The sequence below is a fragment of the Barbus barbus genome (genome assembly GCF_936440315.1).
Source record: "Barbus barbus genome assembly, chromosome: 3".
Classification (NCBI taxonomy): Eukaryota; Metazoa; Chordata; class Actinopteri; order Cypriniformes; family Cyprinidae; genus Barbus; species Barbus barbus.
The window spans coordinates 1,386,972-1,408,309 of NC_136731.1; the positions used below are offsets into that span (position 1 = coordinate 1,386,972).

The following is a 21,338-nucleotide window of genomic DNA, read 5'->3' on the forward strand; positions in this document are numbered from 1 at the left end:
CTGGAGAGAAACCGTACAAGTGTTCACACTGTGACAAGAGATTCAGTCGGTCAGGAGATCTGAGAAGACACGAGAGAAATCACACTGGAGAGAAACCGCACAAGTGTTCACACTGTGACAAGAGATTCAGTCGGTCAGGAGACCTGAGAAGACACGAGAGAAATCACACTGGAGGGAAAACCGTACAAGTGTTCACACTGTGACAAGAGATTCAGTCGGTCAGTAGACCTGAGAAGACACGAGAGAAATCACACTGGAGAGAAAACCGTACAAGTGTTCACACTGTGACGAGAGATTCAGTCGGTCAGGAGATCTGAGAAGACACGAGAGAAATCACACTGGAGAGAAACCTTACAAGTGTTCACACTGTGACGAGAGATTCAGTCGGTCAGGAGACCTGAGAAGACACGAGAGAAATCACACTGGAGAGAAAACCGTACAAGTGTTCACACTGGAGAGAAACCGTACAAGTGTTCACACTGTGACAAGAGATTCAGTCGGTCAGGAGACCTGAAAACACATGAGAGGATCCACACTGGAGAGAAAACCGTACAAGTGTTCACACTGTGACAAGAGATTCAGTCGGTCAGGAGACCTGAGAAGACACGAGAGAAATCACACTGGAGAGAAAACCGCACAAGTGTTCACACTGTGACAAGAGATTCAGTCGGTCAGGAGATCTGAGAAGACACGAGAGAAATCACACTGGAGAGAAAACCGTACAAGTGTTCACACTGTGACAAGAGATTCAGTCAGTCAGGAGATCTGAGAAGACACGAGAGAAATCACACTGGAGAGAAAACCGTACAAGTGTTCACACTGTGACAAGAGATTCAGTCGGTCAGGAGACCTGAAAACACATGAGAGGATCCACACTGGAGAGAAAACCGTACAAGTGTTCACACTGTGACAAGAGATTCAGTCAGTCAGGAGACCTGAGAAGACATGAGAGGATCCACACTGGAGAGAAAACCGTACAAGTGTTCACACTGTGACAAGAGATTCAGTCGGTCAGGAGACCTGAGAAGACACGAGAGAAATCACACTGGAGAGAAAACCGCACAAGTGTTCACACTGTGACAAGAGATTCAGTCGGTCAGGAGATCTGAGAAGACACGAGAGAAATCACACTGGAGAGAAAACCGTACAAGTGTTCACACTGTGACAAGAGATACAGTCGGTCAGGAGATCTGAGAAGACACGAGAGAAATCACACTGGAGAGAAAACCGCACAAGTGTTCACACTGTGACAAGAGATACAGTCGGTCAGGAGATCTGAGAAGACACGAGAGAAATCACACTGGAGAGAAACCTTACAAGTGTTCACACTGTGACAAGAGATTCAGTCGGTCAGGAGACCTGAGAAGACACGAGAGAAATCACACTGGAGAGAAAACCGTACAAGTGTTCACACTGTGACAAGAGATTCAGTCGGTCAGGAGACCTGAGAAGACACGAGAGAAATCACACTGGAGAGAAAACCGCACAAGTGTTCACACTGTGACAAGAGATTCAGTCGGTCAGGAGATCTGAGAAGACACGAGAGAAATCACACTGGAGAGAAAACCGTACAAGTGTTCACACTGTGACAAGAGATACAGTCGGTCAGGAGATCTGAGAAGACACGAGAGAAATCACACTGGAGAGAAAACCGCACAAGTGTTCACACTGTGACAAGAGATACAGTCGGTCAGGAGATCTGAGAAGACACGAGAGAAATCACACTGGAGAGAAACCTTACAAGTGTTCACACTGTGACAAGAGATTCAGTCGGTCAGGAGACCTGAGAAGACACGAGAGAAATCACACTGGAGAGAAAACCGTACAAGTGTTCACACTGTGACAAGAGATTCAGTCGGTCAGGAGACCTGAGAAGACACGAGAGAAATCACACTGGAGAGAAACCTTACAAGTGTTCACACTGTGACAAGAGATTCAGTCGGTCAGGAGATCTGAGAAGACACGAGAGGATCCACACTGGAGAGAAAACCATACAAGTGTTCACACTGTGACAAGAGATTCAGTCGGTCAGGAGATCTGAGAAGACACGAGAGACATCACACTGGAGAGAAACCGCACAAGTGTTCACACTGTGACAAGAGATTCAGTCGGTCAGTAGACCTGAGAAGACACGAGAGAAATCACACTGGAGAGAAAACCATACAAGTGTTCACACTGTGACCAGAGATACAGTCGGTCAGTAGACCTGAGAAGACACGAGAGAAATCACACTGGAGAGAAAACCATACAAGTGTTTACTCTGTGACAAAGAGATTCAGTCGGTCGACACATTTGACGTATCGTTTGTAGTTTACTTACTCTTTCATGAAGGAAAGTAGCTGTTCTTATTCAGGTCATATTTCTGCAGTAATACCTGGCTTTCCTGTAATGGTCCTGTGGTTCTTTTGTTATATTTTTGTGGTATTTCTGTAATCATTTTGCAGGGTTTTTATGGTAACACTTAATTTGCTATGATATTCCTGCAAGAAAACCACTTTTTTTGTGTCTACTTTAGGGAAAGCATTGTCTTGCGTAGCCAGAGCTTCAGACTGACGGCTGAAGGTCTGGAATCCATGGCAGCTTTCATTGGCCAAGGCCTGCCCATGAGGCCGTTTGATCGACATGTCAAACAACTAATCACAGTTCATTTCGTTCAGTGTCATGTTTCGGGGCATGGAAATGTCACCACAATAACAGGCCAGTGTATAAAACTCTCAGGACGTATTTTACAGATTCTGTACCACGAACTTTAAATATTTCACATACTTTAAAAAATCCAGCGGTTAGTTGATCCTGATAAGCGCTCGTCATCACATTTGTAAACATTTACATTTATTCATTTAGCTGACGCTTTTATCCAAAGCGACTTACAATTGCTATATATGTCAGAGGTCGCACGCCTCTGGAGCAACTAGGGGTTAAGTGTCTTGCTCAGGGACACATTGGTGTCTCACAGTGGATTCGAACCCGGGTCTCTCACACCAAAGGCATGTGTCTTATCCACTGCGCCATCACCACCCCCATGACGGCTTTCTCCTTTCATGAGGAGTTCGGTGTCATGGCATCTTCGTTTCCAGGTGGAACGTTAAAGAATGCGACTCACACGTCTCCCGGAAATCCTGTACAATTCAACCAATCCGATGAAGACTTCGAAACTCTTGAAGTGTTTCCACTTTGTATCAGAGGTTTAGCCAACGGTCTGTGGGCATGACATCTGAGGCTGAGACTAGGGAAAGCACATCTCACTTTTTCTGCAAAATAAAAAAATGGACATGAATAATATACATGAATAAATAAATGACAAACAGTCCTTTAGGTTGGTTTGAAAACTACAGATATGTGTGTTGGAGCAGGTTTAGAACAAAGCTAGGACAGTTGTCCTCCAGGAGCCGAGTGTGATACCCCTGATATAAAGTGTTATTAAAAAAAAAAACCTCACACACTACATTCATTTGTGGGAGCGCTGGAAAAAAAAAATCCAGGAAAGTTAGTCTATAAATTATTAGACCAAAGCCAAAACCATGTTGTACTGTTTTGCTGTTATGAATATGAACTATCATGTGTCCATAGGAACAATGATAAAACAACATGACTGCAATTTTGCTATTGCTCCTTTATAACAGTACATTAAAATGTAATTAATAGTGAGTAGAGATGCATGACATATCAGCAGATGATATATTATTGGCCATAAGAAGGAAAATTCAAACATTGTTATTGCACAACATTAAAAATGTGTATTTACTGCCTTTTACCGCTAAGTGGCGCTTTAACCACAGACTTTGAAAAGTATGAATATGAACGCTTTGGAGAACATTTCCCTCGTGTTTTGCATTGCATTCTGCCGAAATTGGTTGCAGTTGGTCTATAATCTAAGATAAACTAGTTAAATAATTAATATTCACCGAAGCAAATTTAGTCCTTTAGTGCGTTTGTTATTCAGAACGAAGTCAAGCAGCATAGTAAATGAGCCTGTGCTTACGTTTTACTGTGTTACACTACACTGTATTTTAAATTTACAAATTTAACAGGTGTGCAGGATTATTTATATTATTGAATGATATGTTACATTACCATAAAATAAAGAAAAGGTAGTTTACTTTGTATTGGAGCATTAAAAGTGGAAGCATATTCAATGTGGATATGCTAATGTCAGTGTCACATTATTTGTCACAAATACAAATGTTTGAAATTTACATTTAATAATTCCTACAATAAACATTACAATTTCTACATGTCACGGACATACTTTATCTGTCCTTATTTAACAGGAAATACAGTAGACAACACCTGCACATGACACGCCTGAATTAAGAAATCGTTGAACATTTATTAAAAATTTAATTCCTTCTTTAATTTTAGTGAAAATGTGAGCACATTGTATTATTTATTTCCCATTATTAAACAAGAAACAAATAAATAAAACCTGGCCACGATTTATCCAAAACAATGAAATTACAGTAAATAGCCTACTGGACAAATTAATAAAACGTCTTTAAGTTCATTATTCAACAAATACATTATATAACGAAATAGTATTTTGTAATATAAAAACTAATAAAGGGGTACTACATTCGTCAGGATACAATTCGTTTAACATTTACAATACAATAGGAAAAAGTGTCGCAGAGAGAGAAAAAAAGTAGCCTACGTTGTACAAAAATAGCCTATTGGTTATTTTTTATTCGTCTTGTCAAAATACTAAATTTGTTTTTCATTTTTCTGTTAACCCAGTAGGAAAAGATGACAGATGTCCTATTTATGTTTATTTTTCTCTGCGACACTTTTCCTACTGTTAACAGAAAAGTGTCAAACAAATTTAGTATTTTGACAAGAAGAATAAAAATAACCAATAGGCTATTTTTGTACAACGTAGACTACTTTTTTTCTCTCTCTCTGTGACACTTTTTCCTATTGTGTTGTAAATGTTAAACGAATGACAAGACGAATAAAAATAAATAATTTTTGTACAACATTTTTATTTTCTCTGACACTTTTTTCCCTACTGTGTTGCATAAAATGTTAAACGAATTTTGTGTCTTAAGATTGATAAATTCAAGTCAAAGTCAACAAATTAAAGACTTGACAAGACAAATAAAATATATACAATTTTGTGCAGACTACACTTTTATTTGTTAGCCTCTCTCTCTTTCAGTAGCGGAAATTTAAATGTGAGATTCTTGAAAGGAGATCTAAATTTAGCAAGAACAGCCGGGTCGGGAAGAAAATTATTCTTAGCTGACAGCGCAGCAGGTGAACAAAGAGTGAATATATTTAGTGGGAGCGGGTGGGTGCAGAATATAACCTTGCGGGAGTGGAACTGAAAAAACAGTCCCGCGCAGACCTACTTCATATTTCCAATTTATTGAACAAGCGCGTGAACCGTCGCTTTGCTCCACCTGGTGTTGATTTCACGAACAACTTTCACATCTGAGTGATTTGCATTTGCCGCTGCGGCATTACCACGATGGTAAGCACGGCGGTAATGGGCATTCTGGTTGACTACCTACTGTAAGTAACCGAGTACGTTCCCTTTCGATACTTCACTCGTACTGCGTCGCTAGACGCTAATGGGGAACAAATACAGTCCCGCCATGCCATGAAGAGGAATGATTGATATAAACTGGCCTTGGGTAATAAAGGCTCATGGTGCGTTCGCACCAGACGCGAAAGAAGCGTCAAGCGCGAGTGATTTACATGTTAAGTCAATGCAAAGACGCGAATAGACATCCTGCGGCGCGAATTGAGTGTTTCGGGCGAATGACGCGGTGCGAATTGAGCGTTTCGGGCGTTTGACGTGCGTAACGCGTGATTCGCGCGAATCGCACAAGTTGAAAAATCTGAACTTTGGCGGACATTCGCACCGCGCTAACCAATCAGGAGCTTGCTCTAGTAGTAACATGATTACGAGCGGAGGCAGAAATGCGAAACAATAGAGGACAAAATCATTGTCGCTGTATGTGGATACCTGGAGTTGTACGATAGACCAAAGATTACCTGTTAGATTTATCCAAAACAAATTATATCTTATGTTTATCCACTACAGAGACATCAGAGCCAGCGGCAAATGTCAAAAGGACTAGCTGAGGTTATGCTCCTCTCTTCGGGATACATGACAGGGTTTATACAGAGATTCTTTAATTGAATTTACTACCTTTTTACTACCTGTTTTACTACCATCAAAATATTTTTACTACCAGCACGGCTTCAAACTTCAACTGTAGCAGTGTAAAGTGTTAACTAAAGTGACAAGTAAAGACATGAAATATCTTTCCAAAATGAATTAATAACATATTTTATCACAATTTAATGAGGTAATTATAACTTAATTTCAACACTGGGAGGGAGAGAGATAGAGAGCCAGGTGTATGTGAGTGTGCACGTGTGTTAGGGCAAGTGAGTGAGCTACATTCAAGTAAGAGGGAACTCTACCATAGGACTGGGATTAATCAAGATGTCACAACAGGCCTTGGTCCATAGGTTTTACTCAATATGTCAAAGAGTAACAATTACATAAAAATTAGAAGACAGACTGGACCTTTAGAATGAACAGCTACACAATGTGTAATAATAAAGTGCAATTTTACACTATAATAACAGTATTTCATTAACAAACCAATGACTTCAACACTTGACACAAGCACTGTCCAACACAGAGAGAGAAAAAGAGAGATCGAGAGAGAGCATAAACAATTAATTGAATTAACAACAAACATAAAAGTTGCTAAGGCAGGATCACAAGTGCCTCAGCTGTGCGGCCTTTTCTTCGTCAATCTCCAGATTTAAATCCGATTGAACACCAGCTGGAGAGGAGAGTAAAGGCAGAAACTCCCCAAAACAAGCAACAATTGGGATTGGCTGCATTAAAGGCTGGGAAAAGTATTTCAAAGATGAGAGCAAGAGTCTGGTGATGTCTATGGGTCACAGACTCACTGCTGTGATTGTGTGCAAGGGATCTGCAACTAAATAATAGCTTTTAATCTTTTATATCTGCCTTATGTTCAACTGTCCCAATACTTATGTTCACATCAATGAGTGGGATGAACTCTAAAAGTGCTGAACTTTTTATTTGGTAAAACATGTTGAAACGGCTAATAATAAAATGTGACATTCTGTAGTTTTGTCTCATATTCATCTTTTAATCATATTTGCAAAACTCTTGACTCCACAGGCAACAGAGCAATTCTGTCTTTACTGTTCCAATACTTATGGAGGGCACGGTATTTCAAGCTTTGGTAATATTGTATTTTTTACAGTCATGCCAATAAAGCAATTTTGAATTGAATTGAGAGAGAGAGAATAAAATTTTATAACACCTTTATTAAATGCAAAACTCTATAAAAAAAAGAATAAAAAATTACAAACACCTCATTACATTATCCCATAATCTCAGAAAAAGACAATACATCAACCCAAAACAGCAAGTTTTGTACACTCCAAATGTCTTCAAAATTTTGCACCTTCTTAAGCTATGTTTCCATCCAATGATTCGAATTAAACTTATGCACAAAACTGGAATATGTCATAAACATATGCGAATAAACCACCGTTTCCATTCAACAAGTCAAAGAGAACAAAATCGTCACTTCCTGGTAAACTGTGGCACCAAATATCAGAATATAGGAGAAGCCACTGAATGTAATCATTTTCATATATGACATAAATGGCTTGCACCTCAGAGCGAGCAGATGTAACAATAAATACAGTCATTACTTTCAGAGGTGGATGCTGCTGCTTGGGAACACAGTCATGTAAGACAGTAATTATACAGAAATACTTCAGTGACAGACTTTCCTCAGGCATTTCAGAATGACCAGAACAACATATAGATATTGTGAATGAGATTGGTCCGCTGCTAGTCAAGTTATCCCGTCTTATAGCTTAAAGTCACATGACTTTTTCAATGTGCATGGAAGACAGTTTGTAATGATAAAACAGGCCAGTCTTCTTTACTCAATGTCTCTTTTTTTTAACAGAAGATGAATTGTCCTTGTTGATCTTATGCCCAGTTTCTGTGCAAAGGCCATATTATTGTCCAGAGCCTTACCAGCCACCTCCATTAGGCTCTTCATTTTCACAATCTAAGCATGTCATCAAAACCTGTTTTAACCAAGGTGTTGAATCAACACGTGCACCGTTAATCAGAGGTTCTTCTAAAAAACAGTGTAAAGACATGTAGGCCAAGGATCTCATGCTTTCATAAAAAGGAGAAATACACCTCAAATCGAATTTAGTGCAGTCCGTCCAGAAAAGATTTTGCCCAAACCCCACCCACCAACCTTACTTAAAAGGCAAAAAGGTAATCCAGTCAATGATACATTTGACTTGTATAAAAATTTCTGAACAAACTGTAACCTAAAGGCTGCTTTTCTACTCTTAAGGTCTACAATGCCTTGACCACCTTCTTATTTTAAAAGATATAACACAACCCTAGATACTTTATTTTTTCAAGAATCCCAAAAGGAGGCTAACCGATAAAACCGATAATCTGTGCCACAGCGAGGAGGCTACCAGTTTATTCATAATTAGAGCCCTTCCCCTAAAAGACATTTTAGGCAATAGCCATTTCCACACCTTTCTAATCTTCCCTCAACATTTTCACACATTCTCCCAGTTTTTCTGATTGGTTGATTCATCGCCTAGGAAGTTTGCAAGGTATTTTAAACCACACTGGGACCTGCTCACTCTGCCTGGCAAAACCATTTTCTCCTCTTTCCAACTAAGCATGCTGCAGTTTTGGCCTAATTTACTTTTGCAGAAGAAAATGTTCCATAACTATTAACAATGTCAACTTATCAATTTAATACTGCCCACTAATTGAAACCATTATTTCATCAGCATATGCTGAAATTTTATCGGGGGAAAGAAGTTTTCACATTTAAAACCATCTAACTCTACTCTAATTCTATTGGTTCTATATCAAATACAGTATGCCTGAAAAGGCACAACCTGATCTTATACCTCTCTGGATTTTAAAAGGACTACATAAGTCACCGTTGACTTTCAGTATACTTTCAATGTCACAATAGAGCACTTTAATCATAGCATAGACTTGTAGATGTTTTCTCCAGAAGTAATTAATTTAGACAATTTCTGAGAAACGCTTAATGCATTACAATTTAAATATTGCCATTAGATAAATCCTTGTTTACAGGTGAAACTCTTTCCACACTGAGAGCAAGTAAAAGGCTTGGTTACACTTTATTTTTATAGTACACTTTAGACATTCTACTAACTATAAGTAACTTTGCAACTACATGTCTATAAACTCTAGTAGTCTAGTAGTAGACTGTTAGTTTAGGTATATAGGGTTAGTAGAATAAGTTGACATACAACATACTGACTATGAGAAACATTGCAAGTCTGTTGTGGACCCATCAAAATAAAGTGTTACCAAAGGCTTTTCACCAGGTTGAATTATCATTCGACTCAAGTGGTGTTGTCAAAAGTACCGACCACGATACCATTCGGTACTGAAATTTTAAAAACGTCCATTTCCTGCTAAGATTTGAGTGCTGTTGAGCAGATTTTAAACGGCACTGATTGGTCATTGTGTTCATGCACTCAATAGATTCATCTGTGATTGGCTTCAATGATCATTCCTTCACGCTCTCAGTCAGCGCAGTTTAAGAATCTGCTCAACAGCGCTCAAATCTTAGCGGGAAATCAACGTTTTTAAAATTTCAGTACCGAATGGTATCGCGGTCGGTACTTTTGACAACACTATTCTCAAGGCTTCCTTTACAAGTGAAAGTGTTTCTACATTAAAGACAAATGAAAGACTATTCTGAAGTGTGTTTACTTACATGCACATTAAAGTGTCTTTTCTCACTAAAACTCTCTCCACATTGAGAGCAGCTGAAAGGTCTTTTTTCGGTATGAATTAACATGTGCTTCTTCAGGCTTCCTTTACACGTAAAAGTCTTTCCACACTGAGGACAGGTTGATTGCCTGTCTAAAGTATGAATATGCATATGCGCCTTAAGATTTCTTTCCTGTGTGAAACTCTTTCCACACTGAGAGCAGGTGAAAGGTTTTTTTCCCGTATGAATTAACATGTGATTGTTAAGGCTTCTTTTCTGTTTGAAAGTGTTTCCACACTGAGAGCAGGTGAAAGGGATTATTCCAGCATGAACAATCATCATGTGTGCGTCAAGGCTTCTTTTCTGTTTGAAAGCGTTTCCACACTCAGAGCAGGTGAAAGGCTTTATTTCACTGTGAGTACTCATGTGATTCTTAAGGTATTTCTCGCGATTGAATGCCTTTCCACACTGAGAGCAGGTGAAAGGCTTTTTTCCCGTATGCATGGACATGTGATATTTAAGGCTTCGTTTGCGTCTGAAAGCGTTTCCACACTCAGAGCAGCTGAAAGGCTTTATTCCAGTATGAATTAACATGTGCTCCTTCAGGCTTCCTTCATACACAAAAATCTTTCCACACTGAGGACAGGCTGATTGCTTGTCTAAACTATGAATACGCATATGCACCTTAAGATTTTTTTCCTGTGTGAAACTCTTTTCACACTGAGAGCAGCTGAAAGGCTTTGTTCCAGCATGAACTACCATGTGATATTTAAGTTGACTTTCACATATGAAACCCTTTCCACACTCAGAGCAGATGAAAGGCTTTATTCCAGCATGAATTAACATGTGCTTCTTCATGCTTCCTTTACACGTAAAAGTCTTTCCACACTGAGGACAGGTTGATTGCCTGTCTAAAGTATGAATATGCATATGCACCTTAAGACTTCTTTCCTGTGTGAAACTCTTTCCACACTGAGAGCAGGTGAAAGGTTTTTTTCCTGTATGAATTAACATGTGATTGTTAAGGCTTCTTTTCTGTTTGAAAGTGGTTCCACACTGAGAGCAGGTGAAAGGGATTATTCCAGCATGAACAATCATCATGTGTGCGTCAAGGCTTCTTTTCTGTTTGAAAGCGTTTCCACACTCAGAGCAGGTGAAAGGCTTTATTTCACTGTGAGTACTCATGTGATTCTTAAGGTATTTCTCGCGATTGAATGCCTTTCCACACTGAGAGCAGGTGAAAGGCTTTTTTCCCGTATGCATGGACATGTGATATTTAAGGCTTCGTTTGCGTCTGAAAGCGTTTCCACACTCAGAGCAGATGAAAGGCTTTATTCCAGTATGAATTAACATGTGCTCCTTCAGGCTTCCTTCATACACAAAAATCTTTCCACACTGAGGACAGGCTGATTGCTTGTCTAAACTATGAATACGCATATGCTTCTTAAGATTTTTTTCCTGTGTGAAACTCTTTTCACACTGAGAGCAGCTGAAAGGCTTTATTCCAGCATGAACTACCATGTGATATTTAAGTTGACTTTCACATATGAAACCCTTTCCACACTCAGAGCAGATGAAAGGCTTTATTCCAGCATGAATTAACATGTGCTTCTTCATGCTTCCTTTACACGTAAAAGTCTTTCCACACTGAGGACAGGTTGATTGCCTGTCTAAAGTATGAATATGCATATGCACCTTAAGACTTCTTTCCTGTGTGAAACTCTTTCCACACTGAGAGCAGGTGAAAGGTTTTTTTCCTGTATGAATTAACATGTGATTGTTAAGGCTTCTTTTCTGTTTGAAAGTGGTTCCACACTGAGAGCAGGTGAAAGGGATTATTCCAGCATGAACAATCATCATGTGTGCGTCAAGGCTTCTTTTCTGTTTGAAAGCGTTTCCACACTCAGAGCAGGTGAAAGGCTTTATTTCACTGTGAGTACTCATGTGATTCTTAAGGTATTTCTCGCGATTGAATGCCTTTCCACACTGAGAGCAGGTGAAAGGCTTTTTTCCCGTATGCATGAACATGTGATATTTAAGGCTTCGTTTGCGTGTGAAAGCGTTTCCACACTCAGAGCAGCTGAAAGGCTTTTTGACTTCTGTTATTTGAATGTTGCTTTGTGAGCAACCGTTTTCAGTTTTGGAGCAACTCCCTGATGTTTCTCCAGTGGTGACATCATGAGCTTTCTGATCCTGATGCTTCTCCTCCATTTCATTCAGATCTCGTTCTTCTTTCACTTTCATCAGGCCTAAAATGAAAACATTAACATGATGAAAATCAAGTGGGACATTTTTTTTATTTAACCATTATTTAACCAGAAAAGACTCTATTAAAAATCTCTTTCCCAGGAGTGTACTGGCCAAAATGGGCAGAAATACAATCAGTTTCAATGGAGATTTACATAACGCAAACAAACCAAAAACACTTAAAACAATTACATATCACTGAGTCATTACATTACATACACGGTTTTGCATTTTTCTTCTAACGCTTTGCAACCAGGATTGCCTTAAGGAATATATCGACACAAATTACGATAGACTCTACAGCACCATGAACAAGGACAAACCAGATGACAACAAAAAAATAAAAATTACAGACAACCTCCCGATTCACTATCCAGTACAGGTACAACACCATCCACATCACCTAAACCGCCGTGCTGCACAGAGGTAAGCCACATTCTACTCGCCATTGAAAACAAACTTTCCGGACTTGATGCAAGGATTGTGCTAATATACACAAGGACTTTCAAGAACTACGACACAGCTTAGAATTCAGCCAAGAACAGATAGACACTCTTACCAAAGAAAACAATATTCTCCGTTCTCCGTTCACACTCTTATCGCTCAACTCACCTCCATTGTTGCACAAAACAAAGCCATGAAAGAGAGCATTCTGGACTTAAAATTACGAAGCATGAGGGACAATTTAGTTTTCACAAGCATCCCGGAACAAACCCCAGACGACCCAGAGAAGTCAGTTAAGGATTTCATGATAAAACAACTCAAAATTACCAGCTGAAACTACAGAATATTGCTTTTCACCGCGTGCATCGGCTCAGATCCCAAAACAACAGCCATCACCCACGTCCAATCATCGCAAAATTCGAACATTATAAACAAAAAGAACTGGTTCAGAGGCAAGGCAGACAACTGAAAGGCACAAACTATGGGCTCAATGATCAATACCCAAAGGACGTTCTTGAGCATCGAAAACATCTCTTCCCGATCCGAAAAGATTTGAACTACAGCAGATCAGCACAGTGCTCAAACAACAATTTTGGCACAAGCATTAAAATAAAAACTTTTCGGGGACTGGAATAATACTACGAAGAAGGGGGCTTTTGCCTCCCACTGCCAGCAGCTTGCATTCCGGAGACAGGAAAATACAGCTGCCTACTTTCAAACAGACCAGAAAGAAAATGCCTCTTGTGGAATCTACTTGCTGCATGAACTGCCACAGACTTCTACAAAGAATTGCGGTTCTTGAAAGAAAAGTTACTTGCTGGACTTCCAAAACAGGCAGAACACACAGCAAATTGTCATCATGAACCCCCTCAGCATACGGTGAGTTCAGTGAATCTCAACAGTTAATACCAAGTGTAGAGGAACAAGCTGAAACTGATCGACAGACTAATCGATGGCCCTAACAGGGAGCGAGACCCAAAGACACTCGAGACATCAAATTGTCACGAGTATCTAATTTTGCTGTGGTAGCATCCTCTACCCCAGATACGGCTATGACGAGGCTTGCAAACACTGGTATTCTACCACCCCCTATCCACCTTGAAAACAGATTTGAAGCATTAATGAATGTGGGTGAGGATTCCACAAATGTGATCGAATATGGATCGAATCAGCCAGCAGCTAACATCGCTACTAACAGATGCTCGAGGTCGATCATACAGCGGCATTCAGCTCAGAGCGCAGCTGAGCCCAGGACTCTGACAGTGCGTTCACACCGGACGCGACTTGCGTGAATAAATCGCGCGTAGTTGGACGCGTGAAAATTTTGGGTTTAGTCGCTTCATTTGCGCGTGAAATTCGCTTCATTTGCACGTGAAATTCACTGTACAACAGACGCGAATTCGCGTCATGGGCGGGGCTTCTGCCAGGCACACAGGTATGACTGCCACAGAGAGCATATGTATAGAATTTGGCAAATAAAATCAGCCCTTTATGTGCTATGGAAACACTGGACGTGTGTATTTCAGGCGAGAATGTAGTGGTTTAAAACTCAAATCTGCGGTTTATTTATAAAAACAGCCCCTATTTGAAAATGTGCTTCGCCGATTTCGGAGCCGTGAGCTCCAGGCGATCACCGGACTCGTGCTCATGTATCCCGAAGAGAGGAGCATAACCTCGGCTAGTCCTTCTTACATTTGCCGCTGCCCTGATGTCTCTGTAGTGGATAAACATAAGATATAATTTGTTTTGGGTAAATCTAACAGGTAATCTTTGGTCTATGGTACAGCTCCGTGTATCCACATACAGCGTCGATGATTTTGTCCTCTATTGTTGTTTTGATTTCTGCCTCCGCTCATAATCAAGTCACTACTAGAGCAAGCTCCTGATTGGTTAACGCGGCGCGAAATATCCGCCAAAGTTCAGATTTTTCAACTTGCGCGAATCGCGTATTTCGCATCGCCTCATTCGCGCTGCAGGTAAATCACTCACGCTTAACGCTTCATTTGCATCTGGTGTGAACGCACCATGATAGTGGGTGACTCCATTATCAGAAGCATCAGTAGCAGGACTACAACTACATGATGCTTTCCTCAAGCTGTATTTTTTAAAGATTTCATATTATTTTAAGGTGAGCTTAAAGTCACAACTTCAGTGTGACATTAATAAGAAAAAGTATAACTTCATAGAAATTAATAATAGTTGTTCATATTAAAATATGTATGAACTTAATGCATGAACTAGATGATTTATTTAGCAAAATCCTGTCATTTTAATAAACATTACATGAAATGTATTTAAAAAATTGTTGCTGCTCCGATTAAGCTAATGGTGCGTTTTGGATAATAGAAGATTGGAAAAATGTTGCCTTGTCTGATGAGTCTCGATTTCTGCTGCTACATTCAGATGGTAGGGTCAGAATTTGGCGTAAAGAACATGAAAGCATGGATCCATCCTGCCTTGTCTCAACTGTTCATGCTGCTGGTGGTGGTGTAATGGTGTGGGGGATATTTTCTTGGCGGCCCCTTAGTACCAATTGAGCATCGTTTAAATGCCAGGGCCTACCTGAGTATTGTTGCTGACCATGTCCATCCCTTTATGACTACAGTGTACCCATCTTCTGATAGCTACTTCCAGCAGGATAATGCACCATGTCACAAAGGTTTCTTAAACATGACAATGAGTTCACTTTACTCAAATGGCCTCCACAGTCACCAGATCTCAATCCAATAGAGCATCTTTGGGATGTGGTGGAACAGGAGATTCGCATTATGGATGTGCAGCCGACAAATCTGCAGCAACTGTGTGATGCTATCATGTCAATATGGACCAAAATCTCTGAGGAATGTTTCCAACACCTAGTTGAATCTATGCCATGAAGAATTAAGGTAGTTCTGAAGGCAAAAGGGGGTCCAACCCAGCACAAGCAAGGTGTACCCAAAAGCGCTTTACCACTGCATAGTACTGCATGGCACGGTTCAGTACAGCTCACTTTTGGCGGGTTTTCCACTGGGAACAGTACCTGATACCTGGAACTTTTTTTAGTACCACCTCAGCCGAGGTTCCAAGCGAGCCGTATCGTTACCAAAACATGACGTTTAAACTCTGCTGATCACTGATTGGCCCGGAGAAAATCGTCACTCCCGGCGTCATTGAACTTTCAGAGACACGAGACACAACAGACCCACTAGATTTAAATCAGCACAGCCAGCGAAGGATCGAATGCAACTGTTTTGAATAAGCGCACCTTTTTTAAACAACCAAAAAATGTCTGTTTCGTTGTCTGTTGAGGAAGTACAGATGTTCCTCTCGTTGATAGCCAAGGAGCGGATCCAGCGAGAGCAAGAATTAAAAGGTTTTTCAGGAGTAACGGCAGTAGAGGCGGCGCAACTATAACGACATGTGAAAAGCGGTACTAAACTGCACTGGAAACACAAAATGAGCCGAACTTAGCCGTGTTGTGCCGTTCTGAACCGTGTCGAGTCGAGTCGTACCATGCAGTGGAAAAGCACCATGTGTGTACATGTGTGTACTGCTGTGTACATTCCACCACAGGCAGACACCGGCTTGGCTTTGTCTAAGCTTCACGATGTGCTCAGCGGCTACATTAACAAACATCCTGACGCTGCCTTCATCATCGCGGGGGACTTTAACAAAGCCAACCTCAGACAGGTCATGCCGAACTTCCATCAACATGTATCCTGTCCAACTAGGACCAAACACACTGGATCATTGCTACACTCAGTTCAAGTATGCCTACAAAGCCCGCTCACTACCGGCTTTTGGCAAATCGGACCATGCCGCCATTTTTCTAACACCGGGATACAAACAAAGGCTCGTTCAGGAACCTCCGGTGCAGAGAGTAGTGACGCGCTGGTCCTCCCACTCAGAGACTATGCTGCAGGCGGCGCTTGATGACGTCGACTGGGACATGTTCCGGGCGAGTTCTTCTGACGTCAGCGAGTTCACGGATGTAGCATTAAGCTTCGTAAACACGCTAACCGAGCAAGCTACAGAAACAATAACGATAAGGACATTCTCCAATCAGAAACCGTGGGTGGACAGAACAATCCGTGCCGCGGTTAACACACGCACTGCCGCTTACAATGAGGCTCTTCTGTCTGGGAATACGAGCGAGTACAAAGCATCGTGCTATGCTCTCCGTCGTGCAGTAAGAGCCGCTAAACACAGATACAGAGAGAGAATTGAGTCTCATTTCCAGCTCAACGACTCTCGACGGATGTGGCAGGGACTGAGGACCATCTGTGACTTCGGAAACAAATCCTCCGCGGAGGTGAGAGCAGATCCGTTGCTGGCCGACGAGTTAAACATCTTCTACGGCTGCTTCGATGGCAACGGTGGCGGCGCATCTCTGCGGACCAGCGCGTCAGGAAGCAGCAGGCAGAGCAGCGACGATCCTGTAATCACCGTGTCGGAGGATGAGGTTCGGAGGGCGCTAAAGAGAGTGAACGTCAGGAAAGCAGCCGGACCTGATGGGATAACCGGCCGTGTTCTGAGTTCCTGCGCCGATCAGCTCGCTGGTTTGTTCACGTCTATCTTTAATGAGTCCCTTGCTACCTCCGTGGTCCCCACCTCATTCAAAAAATCCATCATTATCCCTGTGCCAAAGAACAATAAACCCTCTTGCCTGAATGACTATCGCCCAGTTGCACTCACATCTATAGTCATGAAGGTTTTTGAGAGACTTGTAAAGAGCCACATTTGCTCCTCCATCCCTGATACTCTGGACCCTCTTCAGTTTGCCTATCGCCCAAACAGATCCACGGACGATGCCATTTCTCACGTCCTCCACTCTTCCCTCACACACTTGGACAGCAACAATGGGAATTATGTAAGGCTGCTATTCATTGACTATAGCTCAGCTTTCAATACTATAGTCCCCATCAAGCTGGCATCTAAACTCACAGACCTCGGCCTAAACTCCTCACTCTGTGACTGGATTCAAGACTTCCTCACCGGCAGACCTCAAGTGGTGAAAGTTGGCCAGTTCACCTCAAACTCCATCACCCTGAACGTAGGAGCCCCACAGGGCTGTGTCCTGAGTCCCCTGCTCTACTCTCTCTACACGCATGACTGTGTGTCCTCTCACAGCTCCACATCTATTGTCAAATTCGCTGATGATACTGCGGTTCTGGGCCTCATCTCCAACAACGATGAGACCGCATACTTGGATGAGGTAGAGAGTCTCACATCATGGTGCCACGACAACTGTCTCTCTCTGAATGTGAGCAAAACTAAAGAGCTGATCATGGACTTCAGGAAGAGACAGCAGCAGCCCTACACTCCTCTTATGATCAGTGGGACCCCTGTGGAGAGGGTGAGTAGCTTCAAGTACCTCGGTGTAAACATCTCCGAGAACCTGACTTGGACTACACACATCCAAACACAGGTCAAGAAAGCCAGGCAAAGACTGTACCATCTGCGACAGCTGAGGAAATTCAGGGTCTCACCAGCAATCCTGAAAACTTTCTATTCAGGGACCATAGAAAGTGTATTGACTCAGTGCATCTCAGTGTGGTATGGAAACAGCTCCAATCAGGACTGCAAAGCACTACAGAGAGTTGTGCGCTTAGCTGAGCGCATCTCAGGGTCTGCTCTCCCCTCTCTGCAGGACATCTACCTCAAACGCTGCAAAAATAGAGTTGTCAAAATAATCAAGGACTCTAATCACCCTGGTAACCATCTATTCACTTTGCTTCCATCTGGTAAGCGCTTCCGTAGCCTGATGGCAAAAACTGAGAGACTTAGGAGGGGCTTCTTCCTCCAGGCCATCAGGCTCCTAAACTCCAACTCTGTGTCATAACATCACTTGACTCCATGTAAATATCACCATATCAATAAGCTATTCATAATTTTTCTCTACCTCATATTGCTGCTATTTAAATACCCTGTACAACTTTTTTGCACATTCCTCTTATTACTATTTAAGTCAACAACATACTGACCTGCACATTTATATTTATATTTTTTATCTTACCTTTTATTTTATTCTTTTATTTAATTTTTTTCTACTTTTCTTCTCTTAATATTTGTATACTTTATAATTGCACTGTCCTTGGAGCGGACCTGACCTACATTTCACTGCTGGTTATACTCTGTATAATTGTGTATGTGACAAATAAAACTCTTGAATCTTGAATCTCACAGCTATGCAGATGACTAGCCTTATCTCCAAATGACTACAGTCCCATTGACTCCCTCTGCCAGTGCATTGATGAAATGAACAGTTGGATGTGCCAAAACTTCTTCAGTTAAACAAGGAGTAAACTGAAGTCATTGCATTTGGAAACAAAGATGAAATGCTCAAGGTAAATGCATACCTTGACTCTAGGGATCAAACAACTAAAAATCAAGTCAAGAATCTTAGTGTGATTCTGGAGACAGATTTGAGCATATCACACCAGTCCTCAGGTCCTTACACTGGCTTCCAGTTACATTTAGGATTGACTGATAAGTACTTTTACTCATTTATAAATCACTCAAATGGCAGTGTTTCCCCTGCCGTTATATTTTAAGGAATAATCATTATATAATCACTGTTATGTAATAGTAATATTAAATCCCCTTTATTTAGCAAAAAATAAGATTTGTTTAATTTTCATTAATTAAAAGATAAATTAAATGAATGTTTTATGCCTTAAAATGTAAATACACAACACAGAATTTCTGAGGGGAAAAATCATAAGGCTATTGTGATAAATAAATAAATAAATAAATAAATGAAACTTGTTTTTATACTTTCAAATAACTAGACATGCTAAAACAGAATCTGGTAACAATAAAACAGGGGTGTCAAACTCAGTTCCTGTAGGCCGCAGCCCTGCATAGTTTAGTTCCAACCCTGCTCCAACATGCATACCATGTAGTTTTCAAATAAGCCGTAATGACTTGATTAGCTGGATCAGGTGTGTTTAATTAGGGTTGCATCTAAACTGTGCAGGGCTGTGGCCCTCCAGGAACTGAGTTTGACACCCCTGCAATAAAACATAAGGTTGGAAAAAATAAAACATTTCATTGGGCCCTAAACGTAATTTTTGTTAAACTTTTCATAAATTGATGTTAAATTGTCGGTAGTTCGGACTTCGCAAGTTCGACTCGGGAGTGCAAACTCCTGAGGACGGGAGGACACAAGTCCGGCAATTCTGCAAATGGAACAGCAGCGTACTTGATAACGTCAGTCAGCTCGCCTAAGGGTGCTTTCACGTCTGTAGTTCGGTTCATTTGGTCCGGACCAAAGGCAAAAAATTATACATTGTAGTTATTTTTAGCCGTTTTGGTTCCTTTTCACACCACACTGTTTGTTCTGGTCCGAACCAGCTGAAACGAACCAAAATTCAGTCACGTGACAACATCTGCTTCACTTGTTGGCTAGATGTGTCTTTGAACGCATTCCCTAAACTGCTTTTTGATTGGTCACACCTCTGGATGCATCCTTGATAAAAGGGGCGGAGCAAGAACACATCCGGGGATTTGAACTGTAGTGTACTTGGCTCGATGTGAAATATGTATTGGAACAGTACTTGGGCGACGACTGATGACGTTTCACAAAAACTGCATGATACATGAGCTATAATGGATTACGTTCATGCATATACATCAAATTTAAGCATGACTCCATTGACTTTTATGCAAAAAACACTTCAGCAAGAAAATAGGTGCCCGCAAAATGTTTGAGATCACACTAAAAACAAAGTGAATCTGTCTCACAAGAAAAAGCTTTAAAAAAGCAACGAGAGAAAATAAAATAAACCATTGCATTTTTAAGACCTGTGGATTTAAGACATTTTAAAGCTAAATAGGTGGAATGTAAGCTTTTAGGGATCTGCAGGCACCCTGTTAAATTATTGAAAACCGAATGTACAACAATCATTATTAATGAAGAATAAAGACCAACCTCCATGATCCTCCTGTTTTATTCTGCAGGGTTCTGGTTCTGGTTCCTCGTGTTTTATTATGAAGGGTTCTGATTCCTCTTGATTTATTCTACAGGTTTCTGGTTCCGCCTGTTTTATTCTGAAGGGTTCTGGTTCTGGTTCCTCGTGTTTTATTCTACCGGGCTCTGGTTCTGGTTCCTCATGTTTTATTATCCTCAGGTCTGGTTCTGGCTCCTCGTGTTTTATTCTGCAGGGTTCTGGTTCTGGTTCCTCATGTTTTATTATCATCGGTTCTGGTTCTGGTTCCTCGTGTTTTATTCTCATGTTCTCCTCTTTAACAAACACCATCTTCACAGCAGATCTCAGTTCAGCTGATTCTCCTCCAGATATTCCTGCTTGCTTCAACACTGAGTCAAGACTGTGATGATCAGAACATTACAGGTTTACTGAGCTGATTCAAACCCTGTATTCCTCTGTTTACAGAAACAACATTTCTAACTGTTTGTATCCCGACAGAACAACAGAGATCATGGTGAAACTGAACTTCTTCCTCTGAGGTTGAATAGTGTTTGGAAAACAAACGAATGTGTTTTAGCGCCGCCTGCTGGACTGGAGGGAATGGAGTCAGCAATCAGCATGGCGTCATATTGTTAGATGACAACTAAAGGCAATCTTCTAGATGAGCAGCAAACAGCAAGATAGTAGAAATAGTAAACAAACAGCAACATATTTTGTGTGAAAATAAATCAAGTTGTTTATTTTGTTTAAAAATCTTATAAATCTATGCGGTGACGGCACACAGTATCGATACAAATACTTCAGCTAAAATAACGTCTAAGTAAATACTTGTTCAAAACAATCACTTTAGCAAAGTTTGTACTATTTTTAAACTAAAATAAGTTTTGTTCAATAAATATACTGTCATTAAAATATCTTAATATAAATCATTTTT

General features: G+C 40.8%; 2 protein-coding genes across 2 annotated transcripts in view; one reads left to right on the forward strand and one right to left on the reverse strand.

The window, feature by feature from the left end:
• The window catches only part of LOC306856321 (uncharacterized protein), a 1,000,538-nt gene that overhangs the window by 434,823 nt on the left and 544,377 nt on the right, over window positions 1-21,338 (forward strand). The gene's annotated exons all lie outside the window — the stretch shown is intronic.
• Window positions 51-20,940, reverse strand: LOC306849914 (uncharacterized protein; the record flags this gene model as incomplete). Its single annotated transcript, XM_079385298.1, has 4 exons — window positions 20,407-20,940; window positions 10,018-12,052; window positions 144-228; window positions 51-59 (listed from the first exon to the last, which is right to left on the reverse strand). The coding sequence occupies exons 1-4, from the start codon at window positions 20,732-20,734 to the stop codon at window positions 51-53; spliced, it is 2,457 nt and encodes an 818-aa protein (XP_079241424.1). The 5' UTR covers window positions 20,735-20,940.